The 19,932-nt window shown below is 40.7% G+C and overlaps 1 protein-coding gene across 4 annotated transcripts in view; it reads left to right on the top strand.

The window, feature by feature from the left end:
• TNRC6C (trinucleotide repeat containing adaptor 6C) overlaps positions 1 to 19,932 on the top strand; it is an 897,274-nt gene that overhangs the window by 638,404 nt on the left and 238,938 nt on the right. For all 4 annotated transcript variants that reach the window (XM_044084998.1, XM_044084999.1, XM_044085000.1 and 1 more), the window contains 2 exons: positions 2,160 to 2,240; positions 14,890 to 14,947. In XM_044084998.1, coding sequence (XP_043940933.1) covers positions 2,160 to 2,240; positions 14,890 to 14,947 — 139 coding nt within the window. The remainder of the gene's footprint in view (positions 1 to 2,159; positions 2,241 to 14,889; positions 14,948 to 19,932) is intronic.

Raw genomic sequence — 19,932 nt, 5'->3', positions numbered from 1 at the left:
TCGGGGATTTGAAGTATCACAGTAAAATAGAATTATCAGTCACACACAGAAGAGTTGAGAGTTGAGCCATCTTGCTAGAGTGCTGTAATTGAGAAGTGTCAGTGTATGGGTGAAAGGCAAGCCAGCAGAGCAGCAAATGACTGCCTTAAATAAAAATAAGGGGGGGGGGTAGAGGCAGTATAAATAAGATAATGGAAAGCATATAAGCAACAAGGAATACGATTGGTTAAAAATGTTTTTGCCTGAAAGTTAGTGGAGGAAGTGCATCAAATTATGAACTCAGTGATGCAGAGGAAAGAGTCCTGCACCTATGTCATATGGTACATGGCAAGAAACCAGGAAAAGTTCAGCAAAGATACTAGCAGAAGTGAGAGGTCTGCTAGTGCGCTTGAAAAAAGAAAGAAAGAGAAGTTGGGTAACTACATTGCAGAGAAAAACAGGGTGAAAGAACAACTCATTGGAGTTTAGTATTTGGACTTATTTGGATCTCATTCAATGATTCAGTTCTCTGTAGTTCAGCTTAACAGAAAATTACTGCATACATTTAGAAACTGACTTTTATTGGTGGTGTATTCTGTGAATGTGAGATAAACCACTGCCACCACAAATATAAAATATGTTCTGTACATTAACTGCTGCCTTTGTGGGGGGATTTCTTCATTGCTTGTGTGTTATTCCCCCTTGCCTTAGAATAGTGTCCTGTTTTCTTGTTCTAAAATGTACTTAGTTGCTTTGACTTTCTAATATTGTTTCTACTTCACACCCTATACACCATTTTATTTTGAACTGTTCTGTCCTATATCCATGTCAAAGCTGTGTGTCCAGAACTACATAGACGAAGTTTTGAAATTGCGTAAAGGTAAAAATATGTTTGAAACAAAAAATGATCCAAGGGTGTTGTGAATAATTGATCAAGCTAAATATTTCTAGTGATATGTTCTTAAAAGGTAAAAATCTAAACTTTGTAGGTTTTGGATACTGATTTAATACACATGCAGCTGTTTGTTTTTCATAAGACTGTATCTGTGTGTGATTGTGAGGGAGACAGACCTACAGCTAAAGTTTATTTTTTGGCATAACTGACTTGATTCTTGCATTTTGCAGTAAAAATTAAAGTTCTGCTTATTATGTAACTCTAGTGCAATTTCCTTCTAGTGTTTGTTACCGCATTATATGTATTGTTGCTGTTGTAAAGGGGTGTCATTCCATTCATAGCTCTCAACCTCTTAATGCAAGAAATCTGGGCAAAGCCTGACAAAATGGGGGACATGGGATCAAAAATAGGGACGCATTTTAAATATTGCTCTTAGAAACTTATAAAGTTGCTAGAGTAACTGGGATTTATTAACATACATTTTCTGAAGGATGTGTAGTCTGAAACTCAAATGTATGTCATTATTTGGTAACTTCAATCCTGAAATCATCCCATTGTTTTCCCAGAAAACCACACATTTTATATAGATAGAATAGACCAAAAATATGAGGCAAAAATCTGTACAGTTGAGAGGTATGATTCCATTCATCAAAGGCAAACTCTTAGAAAGATGGGCTTTTCACATTTGCCTCCTAGAAAGTGGTACATCATGGCGATTTTTGTGGTCCCCTCCCCACCCCACCCCCTTTACTAATGTCAGTATCCTCCTGGGTTGCATCATTTATTGTTAAAGATGGCAAACTTGACTTCCAACAAGTGTGTCTTCAAGTAGTAGGACCCTTTGCATTTAAATTTGTTGCTGCTGAGTATACAATTAGTAGTATATTAGTTTGGTAGTCCATTTGCACATATACTGGAAAATAAACATTAAAATACAAAGTACTATGATTGGTTTTGACTCAAAATGGTATTTTGCTTGGCTAAGGCTTCTGTAGCTTTATCATTTTTTTTTTCAGTGATAGCAGATCTCTGGTCTTTCTGGCTGTACTAAATTTCAGCTGAATATGCAAATTTAAAGCTGTCCTCCATTATGAAATTGTTTATTCAGAAAGAAACTTTAAAGGTTCTCCTCTTTGACACACTAAATATGTGATGTACCCTCTAGCAACATTGAAGGGATGATTAAATGCCTGTTCCTGGATTATGTGGCATTTTCAGTTTAGCTAATCTCCAGCTGTTGTAAATATGCAGGGCAGTTTATTAATTTCTACTTTCCTCACTTCAGGGCATGAAGGCAACCAGTAAGCAAGATGAGGCCTGGATCATGAGTCGCCTAATAAAACAGCTCACTGATATGGGCTTCCCGGTAAGTGATACTGCTTTTATCCCTCAAGCTTGTTTACTGATAATTTCAAAATAAAACAGAGATTTGCTGATTGTCCTGAGTCTGTTTGGCAGTAGTGCTTTTAGTAAAGCAGACACTTCTTGGTAAGGTTGTAATGCCAAGACAGCAGTTGATGGTTCCCGACCTTTTACAGAATAACTCTGCTTCATACACTTCCAAGAGATCTAGTAAAGCTTTTACTTTAGTACATGCAAGTCTCTCAGGACTTGGTGCCATTATTACCACTGTCATTCTGATGTAGCTGGGAGACTTGCTGATCTGATTTTGCAAGCCTTCTGCATTATATAACTGCAGAAATTTTCTGTTCTTAAATCTTCATCTTGGCACATTTTTTCCAGGTTTTTGCCTTATTCTCATCCCTGGGGGTTCATGCTGTCTGCTAGCTTATGCTGTGGCAGTTTTGCATCAGGCTAGGAGAGCGTATCCATCCCCTGCACCACTCAGTTCTTTTTGTTGTGCATTTTGGCCCTCTTTCATTCCATTTCATAAAAATGTCTGTTAGAGCACTAAAATGCTTCAAATATTCCTGCCTTTGCCAGATTACAAGCTAGGACCCACATTAGCATTGTCTGTACTGTTTGTGCACGGAACATAATGTGAAGCATTGCTGCATGTGTCAGTAGTCCAGTCTAGCCAGAGGTGTGAAAGTGCTTTAGGGCCTTCCACATAGAGAAGCAAAACTTAAAGCACGCCTCCTGAGCTTGTGGATGGCTTAGCATACCCCAGAAGAAAAGGAGAGGTATAAGGAAAAAGAAGAAAGAGAAAAGTATACTACAAAAAGGAGTCCTTAGCAAAAATGGGGAGTATTCCTGAGAAGATGAACACTGTCTGTATCCTTTAGTGTTGATGCCCAACTGTACGTTGACTTCATACTTAATGTTTGCTGGAGATGCTGCTGCATCTTGAGGAGCTGTTCTATATTCAGTGTTTGGGCCTTTTCCATAGGATCAGCTAGCACAGGAAGGTGTGTCAGAGACTGTTTTCTTCATTAGTGAACCTTGACTGAGTCAGTGTAGCAGGATCCTGGAGAGTAGACTCCTTGATCTCAACTACAGCCATCAGGCATACACTGGAGGACTTAATTGAGTACTCCATATTAACAAGGTGGATGTTGGGTATGCTTGAATTACACTGAGTAAGGTGAATAGTTGTGGGTGCCTTGGGATGCACCCCCTTTTTACAGGGTGTTTGCTTAAGAGGTGCTTTTACTTCTCAGTGATGTATGCAAGGTCGTCTCACTAGTCAAAGGTGAACTCATGATCTGGAAGAAAACGAAGACCTCCATCATGTATGTATTAATTAGGAAGAGGATAAGTCTGATATCTGATCTGTTACTCCTTTACATACTCATGCCAGTCTGGCACAGGACCAGTCCCTCTACTGGGCATGCTCTGCAGTTCATGTATTGAACAAGTTTGTTTTCATGGTCCTTTTTGAGCCACAAAGGCAAGATTAAAGTCTGTATTATGGTCAGTTTTAGAGTGGTACCAATAAGCCATCTTGTTTTCAGAAGGTTGAAGGACACTAACTGATGATCCACTGTGCTTCCGCCCCAAAATAAGAAAACTTGGACTAATAATTTACAAGTCTTAGTGACTGTTCTTCTCCAGTGTTGAATGAAAGAACCAGTGATAAAGTAAAATACGTCCATCTATATGCTCGTTTAGTATAAAGGCAAGTAAGACCTGCCTTTAAACTAAGCAGACTTCATTAAAGTGACTTATCCATTGCCTTTTTGTCATAAGTATAACAAAAGTGCACCATTGCGGTGTGTTCCTGTCCATCTGCTGCCACTTCTGCATCTAATAGTTTTTCTGCCTGGGATGCATGCAAAGCTGCAACCTTAGTCCCCCCATATCTAACAAACATTTCAGACTGCATGTCCATTGTAGTTGCAGGGTGGATTTTGATATGGCACTACTCCAATAAGTCCTAACTTAGATATCTAGCACCCTCACTGGTCCTGCAGACTGCGCGAGGTTCTGTTAATTGTAATACTGCTGTAGGAATCCTGTCTGAAAAAAAAAAAAAAAAAAACGAGCAAGTCAAGTAAAAAAAAATGATAGAAAATCAGTGGATCTTTGAGGATAAGAAGATCTTAAAAAGCCCCCCCCCCCCCCATCACCACCACTGTCCTTTTTTTTTTTTTTTGCATTTGTCTTTCCACTTTAATTTGTAGTCTGCAACTATAGTATGTTTTCATGTTGTGAAATTATTAAATTCAGTATTTCATGCACTTGAGTTTAGCACAAGAGTTATAAGTTTCTCAAAAAATGAAGATGACAGATTGTTTAATACACACCTTTCTGTAGAGCATTTGCTAGCTGATGCCAGAGGAGTAACAGTGAAAGACAGTGTCTTTTTCTGTGAGAAAATCGAATTCAGTGATGAACAGTTTATTTTTATGACCTTCATGCCTGCCTAACCATCTGACTACCATCACCTGCCCACTTGATCTCTAACAACTGAGCCAAAATCCATTCGTGCTGCTGCTACTGTCTTTCAGAGAGCCATGACTGTTTTCCTTTTTTCATCCCTAACCCCTCAAACTAGCAACTGGTGTGAAGACTTGCTATACATTCCACTGTAGAAAGGTGCCATACCGATGTAGATTCCACCTCTTTCTCCAGAGTTTTTGAACTGGACTCTACCATGCAACCTCACAGGATGGGCAAGCCCAATGTCAGCCATTCACTGCCATCATGCCTCCCCCACCCCCACTCAGCTTCCCTAGCACCTGAACCAGTAATTGATCTTGGGTCATAGTCCTTGCTCATCCCTTTGTGTCATGGAGCTAGGCTTTTATGACTGTTGATGTCAAAGAATCAAAGATCATTTTCCATTTGGTGCTCTGTTTATTGTTCAAACCTGAGACCCTTAGGAGCTGACTGAGTTCCTTTAAGCTCTTTTGTCATGTGGCTTAAAGCCCTTGCATAACCTGCTATAGAGACTTGTACCAGTACCTCAGATATCTTTGCTCCTAAAGAAATGAAAAGTAGTTTAAGAAGATTCTTCAGTGCTGTCCCCATCATCCTCTCTTTCTCAGCCCCCAATGGATGACTACACTGTGGCAATTTTTATCTTGGTGTTTCTCCTTAGGAAGCCACTAATGGCCAGAAGTCTAATACATCCTCAAGGGTCAGATGTACATCCATTGCAGACAAATAGGAAAGTTCTAGTGATCAATTTGGAAGAGGGAGTTGGCATCCAGCAGGTAATTGTTCCTGACAAGTTGCCTGGCACTCAGGGTAAAGACCTGGATGTCTAAGCAGACTTTTTTTTTTTCTGACACTGCTAGGATGAAATCTCAGAAGCTGAAATACCACCTCCACTCTCAGTACCCCATCTTTCAAGGAAACAAAAAAGGGACAGGTCCTTTTTGCTAAGGGGTTATTCAAAGCATTTCAATCACTTCAGTCTGTTTCTTCAACCTAGACACACATTAAAAAAAAGTCGTCCGAGAGGACAAATGCCCAAAAATAGGGACATAGTTTCAGTATTGTTCTGATGCTCTCTCTTCCTTTCGTTCCTTAATGAATGAGTGCTCTTATCGACTCTGATCTGACTTCAGCAACTTGATCTGAGTTTACTTGCTCATGGTGGAAGGATTATGGGTATGGGGGGGAGCCTGAGCACTAGATGTGAAGCTAAGAAGTGGCCAGAGTTGGATCAGAGTCTGATCCAAGTACCTATCCTTTGAGGAAGGGTGGAAGAAGGCAACAAAGATCTGTTGTTATGATAAGTACATAACTTTAGATGTTCTTCGTGTTTCACTGTTGCAGTCATTACATTTGGGTAATCCTGCTGGCAGGTTTCCCTCAGCCGGCCTGAATTCCAAAGTCTTGGGTCCTGCGTCGGTTGCTGTCGCCTCTTCCCTGACGTCAGGTCGTCAGGGGTATAAAAGATGCAGCCGACGCCATTTTCTTCTGTCTTTCTTGCCGCGCGGTGCCCGAAGCAGAAGCAGTTCGCAAGTGCCGGTCGGCCGACTCCTGAGATTTTTGTGTTCGAGTTTCAGATCCGAAGTCTTCATTAAAGCTAAGTACCCCATTGGGGAAACTTTTTTCTTACTCCAGACCAATGTCAGAAAAAGTTAATTGTATTTCTTGTGGAAAGCAAATATCGCATAAGGACTTTCATTCTTACTGTATTCCTTGCCTAGGCCTGACCACGACGTTTCAAGTTGCCGGTTTTGTGCTAGATTTAACCAACACACTATTGAGCGTCGGTATGATTTTGCATTAAACTATTTTGGGCGCAGATTTAATTATAAAATGTCGGATAGCCATCTGACTACCGGTGTTCACAAAAAAACGCAAAGAAAAAGAAAAGGATAGACAACCGAGGCCCAAAACCAACGACGAAGCTTCTCCTAAGCCAGTCGCCAGTTCTCAGTGAGGCGCTTTCGCAGCCCCTGACACCCGCTACTTTAGAGTCGCAGGCCGCTATCGACTCCCACGTGGAGTCGGCTATGCCGCTGGAAACTCAAGGTATTGGAGCCTCGGACACTATTCCCTCAGATGGGTCCGGAGCCGCTGAGCAAGCACCGGCTTCTGAGGGTGTATTCAGACCTAAACATTTATACATTAAACCGATTTCAGCTTCAAAGGCAAAGACTAAAGCACCTGTAAAGACAAAGAAACAAACTCAAGAGCCACATGGACAGGCCTCCATGCCCAAAAAACAGATGCTCAAAATGGCCGAAGACTTTATTACCTTGATCAGTGGTTCCCATCCCCCACCTGATAAGAGGCCTAGGCAAGAGACAGACTATGAATCTTCAGATCAGGTTTCTATTTCTTCAGACTCCCCTTCTGATCAGGAATATTCACTTCCCCCATGAGGATTCTGATGCTGAAGAATCTATTCCTTCAGCTTCTCCTCCTGAGGACTATTCTTTTGGGGAAACCTTGCATACCATGAGGGAGCATTTCCACTGGGAGAGCCAAGATTTTTCAGAATCTAAAAAGAGGCTCAGGGACTTACTTTTACTACCTCAGCACAGGCCTCTAGCCATTCCCACCTGTTAGATATTGTAGATGATTTCTTTTCAGAGTCTAGTCTGACCCCTGACTCTTTACCTCCAGCTCCTGTTAAGCCTGACAGATATTACAGGGTACCTGACTCTCATAAATTCCTTTTCAAAAACCCTACAGCAGACCCAGAGACTATTTCACAGAGTCCCAAAGGGGTTAAGGCTTCCGCTGCAAAAAAACCCTACCCCCTCTGACAGAAATTCTAGGGCACTGGATAGATGGGGAAAAAAGGTTTACACATCTGCTACCTTGGCTATAAGGGCCTTAAACTCTCAGTTTCATATGTTCAGATATCAGCAACATGTCATGACATTGCTTAAACAAAAAATGTTGTTAAACTCTGAATGTACAGAAAACAAGGAAATGCAGGATTTATTGCATGCAGCTGAACAAGTTGGAAAGCATACTTTGCAATGTGGTTTTGATTCTCTGGATGCCTCCTGCAGGGCCGCAGTTACGGGTTCTGTAATTAGGAGGCATGCTTGGTTAAAGGAACAAAGTCTGCCTGAACATGTCAAAGTTAAATTATTAGATGCACCTTTACAGCATGATACTTTGTTTGGTGTTAAGGCGGAAGAGGTGTTAAAAGAAAACGGAGGACAAAGCTAAATCTATGCAAACTGTCAAAGATTTTTTACAAGTACAGCCACCTAGGTTTAGTAGACACTGGCCTACAAAGAATTGGTCCTTTCCAGTGTCAGACAGACCTCAGAGGGGGCAGATCCAGACACCCTAGAGGCAGATCCCAGGAGCAAGGGTCATACAGGTCAAAGCAATGGGGTGCTTCTACCTCCAAAAGTGGAGAAGACAAATCACAACCATACAGGAAACAGTCCCAATGACTTCCCCCTGCCTGCACCAAGCACTTATCTCCTGGCATCACCCTTAGGGGGAAAAATAGCACTATTTTCTCAAAATTGGCACATTATAACACAGGACAAGTGGGTTCTAAACATAGCGTCACAAGGCTACAAGTTTCACTTCCATACCCTGCCAAAGGCAAATGGTTGGCCAGATCTGCCAAACAATCAATGGGCAGAGGCACAAAATCAAGTCTCATCCCTCATGGACATGGGGGCTTTTCAACAAGTACCACAGCAAGAGCAGGGACAAGGATTTTACTCAAGACTGTTCTTGGTACCCAGAAAGGACAAAGCCTGGATATCAATACTGGCCCTATCTATTCTAAACACATTCCTGGATAGACCAAAATTCAAAATGTTGACCTTGCAGCAGCTTCTGCCCATGCTGGGCAAAAAGGCTTGGCTCGTGACTTTAGACCTAAAAGAGGTATACCTGCATGTCCCAATCAGGCAATCATGCAGAAGATACCTCAGATTCAAGGCTGGCTCAATGCATTACCAATTCTCTGCACTGCCCTTTGGCTTATCTACTGCGCCCAGGGTCTTTACAAAGTGCCTGGCACCAGTAATTGCTTTCTGCAGACAGAGGGATACAAATATATCCTTACTTGGACGACTGCCTAATTCAGGCAGAGAACAAGGACATTCTACTACAGCATCTGGCGTTTGTGAAAAGACTTTTAACATGACTTAGGGTACACAGTCAACGAAAATAAATCAAAATTAGTACCCTCTCAAGAGATAATATTCCTGGGTGCAAGCTTAAATACAACTGTCCAGATGGCTTATCTCACGCTAGACAAACAAAGGCAACTGACTACCTATTTCAAAACATTGTCAACAAAGGCCCAGTTATCTGCAAGAAAAATTCTGCAGGCTCTGGGCTTCATGGCATCCTGCATCCTACTAATACCATATGCAAGAATGCATATGAGGAAAACTCAGTGGTACCTAAAAGTGCCTAGACGCAACATTGCTACAGCCTGGAAACAATGATTACTCTCATTCCCTGCCTGCAACAGGAGTTTTGATGGTGGGTGAAGGCTTGTCACCAAAACAAGGGAAAGCCATTCACATTACCCCCAACCAGGCAGAACCTAACAACAGATGCATCAGATTATGCCTGGGGGGGGTCCACATGGCAGGAAGATGCATTCAGGGCACCTGGTCCACAAACCAAACGCATCTACATATCAATCAAAAAGAGATGCTAGCTATTCAAAATGCCCTGAGAGCCTTCAAGGACCTACTTCATCCGGGACAACTACTGATAAAGACAGACAACACCACGGTCATGTGGTATATAAACAAGCAGGGGGGCACACATTCTTACCCCCTTTGCAGATTAGCCATGGCTTTGTGGGACACAGCACTGACTTACCAAGTTCATCTGCAAGCACAATTCCTGCCAGGAAAGGAAAATACTCTGGCATGGATCCCCATGAATGGCAGCTGGATCCACAAGTTTTCAGCATGATAACAAGGAAATGGGGATGCCCGGACATAAATCTATTTGCCTCCCCTCACAACTACCAACTAAAAAGATTCTGCACAAGGACTTATCACAGACAAGCATGGAAAGTGGACACCTTATCTTTCAACTGGAAAAACCTATCAGTATATGCCTTTCCTCCACTGTCTCTCCTCCCCAAGGTACTCCTAAAGGTCAAACAGGAGAAACTAAAAATGATACTGATTGCCCCAGACTGGCCCCGCCAGTACTGGTATCTGATCTTAAGGAACTTGTCTCAAGGCCCAGCCTGGACCTTACCACAAATACCTCATCTACTGTCCCAACAAAACAATCAGATCCTGCACAGCCAACTCAGGACTCTAAACCTGGCAGCATGGCGGATAATGTAGCCATACAAAGCACACCTCTCAGTAAAGCTGTGATGGATGTCATTTTGGAAGCCAGAAGGCCTAGTACTAGGAAATCTTATGCTGGAAAATGGAAGAGATTTTGTGCCTGGAACCAGGCACAAGGAACTGATACAGCTGTACCAAATATTCCTCAGATAGATTTTGCAATACTTAACTGAGATGCTAGACAAAGGCCTATCTTTTTCATCAATTAAAATTCATGCCTCTGCCATTTCGGCTCATTACAATACAGAGCCACCAATCTTTTCTCATCCTTTATTAAGGCAGTACCTCAGAGGAGCCAAAAAATTAAGGCCTCCAAGGAGATCGCCGATACCTGCATGGGACCTCAATTATGTCTTGGAAAAACTCACCCTACCTCCATTTGAGCCAGCTGCTACTGCTGATATAAAGTTTTTATTTTGGAAAACAGCTCTGCTCATAGCAATAACTTCTGCAAGACGGGTGTCAGGGATGCAGGCACTCATGGCTGTGGAACCTTTTATCATTTTTGTATCCAGACAGGGTCTCTCTGTGGACAAACCCAACATTTATGCCTAAGGTGGTGTCCAGTGTGGCCTTTAACCAAACTATTCATTTGCCAACTTTTTATCCAAGTCCACAGAACAAAGGGGAGAGAATTCTGCATTCTTTGGACGTACACAGACAGCTTAGATTCTATTTGGACAAAACTAAAGTTTTCAGGAAGACAGAGCAATTACTAGTGGCATATGCTGCAGGATCACAAGGAAAGGCTATCTCCAAGCAGACTGTTTCAAAGTGGATAGGCCACTGCATTCGTTTCTGCTATTCACAACATGGAAAGCCAGTGCCTAAGGGCATTAGGCCACATTCAACCAGAGCTGCAGCCACTTCAGCAGCCTTTCTCAGTGGAGTACCAACTATAGACATTTTAGAGGCTGCTACTTGGAGTTCAGTGCACACCTTTACAAAGCATTATCATCTGCCACTTTACTCTAAATCCAGGGCAGGCTTTGCCACTGCAGTTCTGCTGGGCCTCATAGCCGCTCCAAATGCTGTTTAGCTCCATCCTCCCAACCATAGCTTTGGGACTGTACCCAAACATAATGACTGCAACATTCAAGCACAAAGAACATAGTACAGTTGTGTACACTTACCATAAATGTAGATGTTCAAGTGTATTCACTGTTGCAGTCCAGGTTACCCACCATCCCCCTATTTTCTGCTGGAACTTCTTTCCTTCTCTGATCTGTACAACCTGTGTGGTGTATTTGCTTGTAGATGAAGGTAAAGTTTATATTGGTGCATGTATGTTTTACATATACATGGATATATATATATATATATATATATATATATATATATATATATTTATCTGGGGCAAGAAAAACTGAAGAAAATGGCATTGGCTGCATCTTTTATACCCCTGACAACCTAATGTCAGGGAAGAGGCGACAGCAACCGACGCAGGACCCAAGACTTTGGAATTCGGGCCTGCTGAGGGCAACCTGTCAGTAGGATTACCCAAATGTAATGACTGCAACAGTGAATACACTCGAATATTTACATTTATGGTAAGTACACAACTGTACTTTTCTTAGTTACAAGAGTAATGTTTTGTGTTAGCTTGCATTTTTCTGACCGATATGAAGTCTGAAACTGAAGTGTCTGTCATTTTTTAGTGTCTTCTTATCAGAATGTGACACTCCTGAATCTAAAGAACTTTTTTTTTTTAATATGTGTCTAGGTTGAAGAAAAAGATTGAAATGTTCTGAATAGCCCCTTCGCAAAAGAGAACCATTCCTTTTGCTTTTCCTTGAAAGTCAGGGTACAGGGAGTGGAGGCAGCGTTTCAACTTCTAAGATTTCACCCTAACAGTCTCAAAAAAAAAAAAAAAAAAAAAAAAAGCCCACTCAGTGCTGGCACACACACTTTCCAAATTCCAGTGTTGAATTCCGGCAGAAAAGAACTTCACTGGTGGATAGACCAGTTGAGCATGAACCCAGGTCTTCCAATCTCCCTGTCAGCCTTTTCCCAGTCTGTAACTACAGATCCTTAGACTTTTGCCTGAGTGGGGCTGTATACAATGGAATCAAAGTAAAAGGACTTTGAGAAAAGATAAACATCAAGGATCTTCAAATCCTTGAAGCATATGTGGACTCCAGGACCTTTTACAATAATTACAGATAACACCACTGTCATATGGTAAACAAAACAGGGAGGAACTAGATTTTATTCCCTATGTAGACTAGCCATAATATTCTGTGAACTTGCAGCACAGCACAACCTATCCCTGCAGGCTACTTACATTCTGTTGCAGCAGAATACTGTGGCAGACATTCTGAGCAGAACCAGGACAGGCCCTCTTGAATGGTTGTTACTTACAGGGGTCTTTCAGGACATTATCCACCTGTGGGAACCCCTCCAAGGAGGTATGTTTGCCTCCATTCACAGCAGTTAATTGAAACATTTCTGCTCCAGGACTCCTTCCAGAAAGGCTTGGAAGACTGATGTCTTTGTCATGAACAGAGAACGTTTCTTTATGCCTTTTCCCCTTTCCTCTGATAAACAGTTCTTTTAAAGATTCAAAAGGACTCTCCAGATATGATATAGTTAACTCCCTTTTGGCCAAGACAGTGTGAAAATGACAAAGGGCATTTACCACAAATATCCTCACTGATTCCTTCCAAAATACACATTTTTTTTCTGACAGCCTGGATGATAAAATTTTAGTTCGTCTCAGGTACCTATTTTCTGCAGACGTGCTATAGGTATTAACAGAGGCTAAGAAACCTATTATTAAACAATTGTGTTTGGCTAAATGGAAGAGAAACGCATGTCATCTGATTCCTTCCCAAACTGCTTAAAAAACAGAACAACGTATTGCTGTAGCAGCAGATGGCTGCATTATATGTTTACTGTGTACTGTTTGGTTTTCCAAAGCCCTTTAAAGACAGAAGCTCCTTTGGTTCTACAGTATCTGTGTAAATTGCTAAAACTGGGCCAGCCTTATTCATCTTGCCTGGATTAACATTTTGGTCATTTCTGTCTGTCTGCCTTAGATACCCTTTTTATTATTTCAAGTAAGAGTTTTTGAAATGAGTACATCACATTTGTTTACCTAGAAAAATGGTGACTTCTCTCCAGGATCTTACTTTTTGTACTAGGTAAGCTTACACATTTTTCTTTTGAACCATCTCCTAAAACTGATATACATTTATTGACTTGTAAAACTGTTACTGCAGTGTGTCTCAGGTGCAAGCTCTTAAGGTAATTCAACCTTTCCTTACTTTCTATAAGTATGAGATATCTTATCCTTAAGAGCCACCCCTTCTTTCATGTCAAAAGTGATATCTGAATTCACACTAAATCAGGCTATTCATATTCCTGTCATCTTTCCTGAATTAAAAAAAAGTGAGGTAGCAAAAGTCGTGCATAACACAAGATACTACATTGACAAATAAAGGACTTCAGAAGTTCCAGTCAGTTCATTGCCTATAAAGGTAAAATAGAGAGACACTAGTAGACTATTTCCAAGTGGTTATTCCATACTGTCCAGTTTTTGTTCTCATCATGGAAAGATCTTTCCCACCAAGACCAGTGGACATTCTGCCTGGGCTATGGCCACATCTAGAGCTTTTTGCAAGGGGATGGACTTGAAGTATTCTAAAGGCAGCAAAGTGGTCATGTGTGCACACTTTCATAAGCATTATAAAATTGACTCCTCCTCCAGATCAAGGGCAGGTTTTACTAAAACTGTTTTCCAGGGGCTGTTGAACTCTGGCACTTCTTCCTCCTTCCTGACTAGCTAAGCTTTTGGATTTGTCCCATGTAGCTTAGGCTACGGCAATAGTGATCTGATGATGAATTCAGTTGTGTAAATAAGCTTACCGAAACAGTTCATGTTTGAATGTCATTGCTGTAATCCTATCACCTTCCATCCTAATCCCACTTATAGTGTAGTTTTTCTTATGGCTAATTCTTTTACTTAGTCTTTCTACCTGGGTGGGGTCCAACTAATCCCTGCCTTTTGTCTAGGCTTAAAATGGCCCACAGGGTTACCTAGCCTACCAACTTGCCTATGAACCGAAGGTACGCTGTCATGCCTTCAGACATATGGGAGAGTGGAAGGCTTCCTAATGCTTTGAATACTGGCTGGATATGTCCCCTGTAGCTTAGACTACTGTAACGGTGATCTTTTCAAACATCTACTGTTATGGTAAATGTTCTCATACAGTGGTACTTTAAGCTATTTTTCACCATTTCAAGAATGAATTAAAGACATGAGAGACGTCATCTTTTTATACCGCCATCCCACGTGTGCTGCTGATGTTGGAAAGAGTCCGCTCTGATAGGTGGCTGGTGGTTTAATGTTTTCATTTCAAGTCTTCATGATTAGATAACCACTCTTCTCTTTGCTAGAGTAGTACTGCATTTTTTTTAACCATTTCAGGAAATAATCCAAGGACATGGAACCTTGTCTTGTTTATACCAGTGCCCTGTGTGTCCAACTGATGTTGGAAAGAGGCAGCTCTCATTTGTGACTGATAGTTGCAAGATTTTCATCCGAGTCTTTATGGTTTGACAAACACACTTCTTTTATTTGCAGTAAGAACAGTACTTGTGAAGCTCTGTATTTAAGTCGTATCCTAATTTAATTTATTTTACTTAACTAGTAAAGGAGATAATTGTTAAATTTTATTTTTATAGACCTTTTAACTATACTATTTTAAGTTGTACAAGGCATTTAAATTGTGTCATGCTCCGTTTCCAAGTAATATTTTTCTAAGTAATAGTAATTCATTATTTTTATATTGTATGCATTGCATTATTTTCATGCTCTGATTTTTGCTTTATTACTTTGTTTAGAGAGACCCAGCTGAAGAGGCCTTAAAGAGTAACAATATGAATCTTGACCAGGCCATGAGTAAGTAGTACAGAAAAGTGAAGGGCTTCATTAATGAGACAAACTAATTTTTTTTAATTCTCAATTTTTCTTTGTGTCTAACCTTCTGTCCAACCCCCATCATCCCACTACCTTTTATCTTGTAATAGCCTGTGTGTAAGTGCCCTTGTTGACATCTATTGTCCAGAACGGAGGCCATTACCAGTGGTCAGCAGCAGCAAAATATTTTATCTGCCTAAACCCAACCCTCCTCCTCCAAGCCCCTGATGGTGCAGTGCCCTGGAGCTGTAGTATGTCTGTACATGAAGCTGCATCCAGCATGACTACAGAAACATGTTTCATGCCCTGCAGCTTGTTGTACTCCATATTTTGGATTGGAGTTAGTACTGTAGTGCCCACACCCTCTCCTCTATCCAAAGTGATGCAGATGGCTTCTACCTTGCCTGATTCCACCTCATCCCCTGTTTTTGAAATCTAGGCAGCCAGTAGACCAGACAGTGGGCTATCTGCTGGGTTATGTTGTTGAGCAGAAACAGTAGTGTATAAATTGCATATAAATATGGTGTTCTGTAACATTGTATCTCACTTTCTCTGCATATTACATTGTATCTGTTGTGCTATGCCTTGTATGTTTACTGTATACTGTATTGTACTTTAAATCCTGTTGCTGTATGTGTCTCTGGGTCTGGTTCATGGCTGAAAATGGGTTTCAGACCTACCCTGTTAACAAAGGCATACAATAAAATGCAAGATTAGTTATGCCTTCAGACACACCTTTGAGCCAGGTAATAGTTTTCACTCCTAAGTTTTGCAGCTTACTCTGTTGAGAAAGAGCCTTTTACATAATTTTATTTTATAGCTATAGGTTAATCCTAGAAATAAAACTGTCAGAGAGGTTAGAAGGGTGGCCTAATGGTTGAAGTGTTTGCCTTGCAAACACAAGGTACAGGGTTTGAATCTCACAAGGGGTAATTGGCTAGGCTTAAAATGGCTTGCAAAGGCAGTTAGCCTAGTACTAATCTATGAACCTAGAAGTAATGAGCTTTAGCTTACCTATGACAGTTAAGATAAAGCACAGAAGTAAGTACTACGCTGTTTGCCCTTGTGGGCTATTTTAAGCTTGGCCAGTTTCCCTTTTTATGCTCAAATTAACTTATCTCATTTGGTTAGAGATTGGCCTTTTTCATACCATGGTTGAAGTAGATATTACCCTTAATGATAGTAACTGGGATCATACCATTAGTAACTGGGATCATACCATGGATAATTTGAGAGGACATGTGCATGAGATAAAGCATTTAAGAGCTGTCTGTGTCCATTAGTAGTACAGGGGGCAGTGCTGGGATACATTATTTTTGTTTCCCATCTCTAGATCAAAGTTGCAGTTGAATATGGACAGTGATGAACTTTGTTTTATGTGGGTAGGGAGTGTGTTCCAGAGCATTGGTATCCTCTGTGAGATATAGTTGTCCCTCCAAACCATTCTGTTGATGTTTCAGAAGTTTAGATCCCTAGACTGAGCATTCCTGATGCCATCTGACTTTCTGATGTGCAGTAAATCCATCAGTGTTGGATCAGAGGATACCTAATGTGCCAGACACAGATCATGTCTTAGTCTGTAGGATACCAAGTATAGTGACAGGGCCTTGAGTCAGTCCATGTAGGACATGTTGTTTAGGTGTTGTATCCTTTTAGTATGATATCTTTGTGACAGTTCCAGTTGTTGCATGTGTCTGGACAGATACATGCCAAAGGGGACATTATACTCAATGATTGGTCTAATGAGGGCTGAGTAAAGGGGGGAAATGACTTCCCTAGATCTAGGTACAGTCTCTTTGTTTCTAAGCTGTGAAGTATAAAAGGACTTCAGACAAATGTTGGTCAAATGTTAGGTCACTGTCCACTTAAGTTTACAAATCGTGAACAACTGAAGTAGGGCGGTGGATGCGTAATATTATGATAGTATAGCTAGCTGGAATTTTTTAAATGTTATGTCATTTGAATATCAAACTGATTTGTACAGATGCTTGTATTGAAGATGTACCAATAATGTGTCCTGCTGGACAGAAAATAAATATACATTTATATCACACTGTACTTTTGTAAATAAGATGCTGGAAAAGAAGGGTTTCATCTCAGTCTAGCTAACTCTGAAAAATAGTAAGAAATTACTTAATTTAGTCCATAAATATTGTATCTTACAGTTCTGACTGCAGCCAGAGACAAAATGCCTGTACCAGAGAATGGTTTATTAGCTTCTGTAGGAAGAGTGGACGTGTTTTATTGTTTTATAACTTCTAGAAGCTGCAGCACATCTTAGCAAAGCTCTATGTGTGTGTGTATTATTGACACATATATGTGAGATTCTGAGTCAGGTGCTAGGAAAGGGGGTAGCATGGGAACCAGAAGTCAGATGACCAGATGTATATCATGTCATTTTGTAATCCATCGCTAAAGTTATGTTTAATACTAGATGAGACTGAAGTCTCAGGCACTCTGTTTTTGAAACCTGACAAAGAAGGAAAAATCACTCGCCTACTTCATCTTGCCTTGCTCTAGTAAGTGAACCAGGGAATAGTAATTCTTCAGTCAGGAAAATATAGTGAGATTAATTAAGTACTGCTTTTCTGCATCTGTGTGAATCTGTTTATCTGTGTTATTTTAATATTTCCTGTGATTGAAACTCTGGTGTTTACTGTAAATATTTAGTATTTTTATGTGTTTTAATTTATTATTAAATATATTTAAACTTTTCACTCTGGCTGGTCCTTTAGAGAGTATTTTAACCTTTGAGAGTACTCATATGTATCTGGTGATTCTGTGGTCACTCTTGAAAGCCTTACTGCATTGGTCAAAACACTTCCATTTGAACTAATATTAATTTCACTCAGTATAATTGGGTACCCTTGTACGAGCCTTAGAGTAGTTGGCTTTGGAGTGTCTGGTGGCAGAAACTACCTTATAGTCTGGGCAGAAGGGGGCATAGACAGTAATCCTGTGCCAGCCTTTCCCAGGAATGTGTGTGTCTGAAAATCATTTCACAAAGAGTGTGTTTGTCAGCTGCTTGGAGCAGGGACACGAAGCACTGGTTTCACAGAGAGGGTGCTAGAGGACTTGGCTTGGATACTCTGCTGAGGACTCAACTCTGTAGCTGTGCCATTGGGGAGTCTTATTGGGGACCTGGAGGGAGACCGAGAGAAATCCAGACCCCGGACTTTGTGTGTTCCCTGTGTGCTGTTAAGGGAAATTGTGCTTGATGCAGAGAGCTGCAAATGGAAATACTGTGTTTATCTGTTTTTATTCCAAGTAAACGTCCCTCATCAGTGTCAGTGGTGAGGATTCAAGATCCTTGATTACTGGCCCAGAGAGGGGACATCACAGCAGCTAACATTGCCGCAGCCTTTTGTGATATGACCACATGGGCTTCCTTCCTTTCAAACACTACATGTTGGGCATAGATCATGTTTTGCTTCTGCTGCTGCTGTATAGGAGATGCTGCAGTCCTCCTTCTCTTCCTCCTGAATCAGGGGATAGCCTTCCTTCCCAACTTCTTTACCATTATACTGTGTGTTAAAGATTGCTGTTGTAACAGTAATCCATATGGTAAACATGATGAAGTTGTGTGAGGGTACTCACCGTAATGGTAATCACTTAAATAAGAGTCACTGCTTTAGGTACAGTTCCCAGCCCCATACACATCCACATCTTTATCCCCTCTGTTTTGCTTTCTCTTATCTTCTAAGCCAAAATGTTAGCAAGGACAGATTTGTCTGTTCTGTATGACTTTAGATTTGTTTCCTTATTTTGTAGGTAGCAGGGATTATGCTTTTACAACCTATACAGATTTTTTTTTTCTCTTGATATTGTGCATGTTGTTATTGTTATTGTAATTGTTGGTGTAGAAGGTACTTCAGTAGCATTTTTTAAACTATTGTTATATTTTTTTAAGAAACAAATATGCATTCCTACAGTTCTGTGTGCATTTATATATTAAAATATATGCTTATATGTAATCAGTTACTGTTTTGTCTATTCAGTGCTTATTATACTAAAAAAAATTCCATATAATTTTGCATTCATTTTTCTGATTATTCAGTGCAAACTTGGAATGTGCATACTGTTTAAAAAAGGGAATTGAGTCCCTCTCCTATTTATGGCCGGGCTTTCTGCTGACCTACTTAGTGAGCAGAGGAGCCCAGCCATCTGACTGCCCTGGAAGACATGCCTGCAGATTTGACATCTAGCATTTATTAAGAAAATTACTTAGTGCCAATCCTCTTATGCAAGCATCTACTTTTATAGTGAGTACCCTTACTCAATTGTATTTTCTGCAGTTTTAATTTAGAGGGTTCATCAGTCATCTCCTTGCAACTTGGCTTTTTTCCCAAGTATTTAACCATATGCCACGTTTTACTTTTTCCTCACCTGAGTCTTTGGTTGTGCACTTTTTACTAGATAAATTGCCTAATCTGTGCACAGCTTTAAGATACCCTAAAACTCCCTGTCAGTCAGATTCTGGAATGTTTAAGCAGCCTGAGAGTTTTCTTAATGGCAAAAAAATCAGGCTTGCTCCCTTTTGAGGCCAAAAGATTTTGTGAGGTGTTCTACACACAAAATCCTGCAAGTCTCAGGGCAGGATGCAAATGACTGTGAACTTTTTCTTCTTTCTGTTTCTCACAGAAACAAGTTGGCAGAAATTACACGTTTTTGTTAGGTGAAGTCCCCGGCTGGCTTGTATTCAGCCATCTTCATGATGGTCAGTTTGACTCCACATGAGGAAAATTCTAAGGTACTTTTGCACAGAATGTAGAATTTGGCCCATTCATGCATAGAATACTCATTTGCTTTGGTTACTGCTGCTGTGAAAGAGTTTCATTAGTGGAACAACCAGACTGACATTAACTAGGCATCATCTTTTGCTCCTTCCTAACCACGGGTGATTTTGGATTGTTTTGGGAACCTATTAACAGAAACTTAAAAGTCTGAATGCCAGATGAAATCTCTTA

The sequence above is a fragment of the Protopterus annectens genome, chromosome 10.part0, assembly GCF_019279795.1.
Source record: "Protopterus annectens isolate FY-2018-M chromosome 10.part0, PAN1.0, whole genome shotgun sequence".
In the NCBI taxonomy this organism is placed as follows: Eukaryota; Metazoa; Chordata; order Ceratodontiformes; family Protopteridae; genus Protopterus; species Protopterus annectens.
The sequence above is the reverse complement of the archived record's forward strand: the minus strand, read 5'-3'. Positions and strand labels throughout refer to the sequence as shown.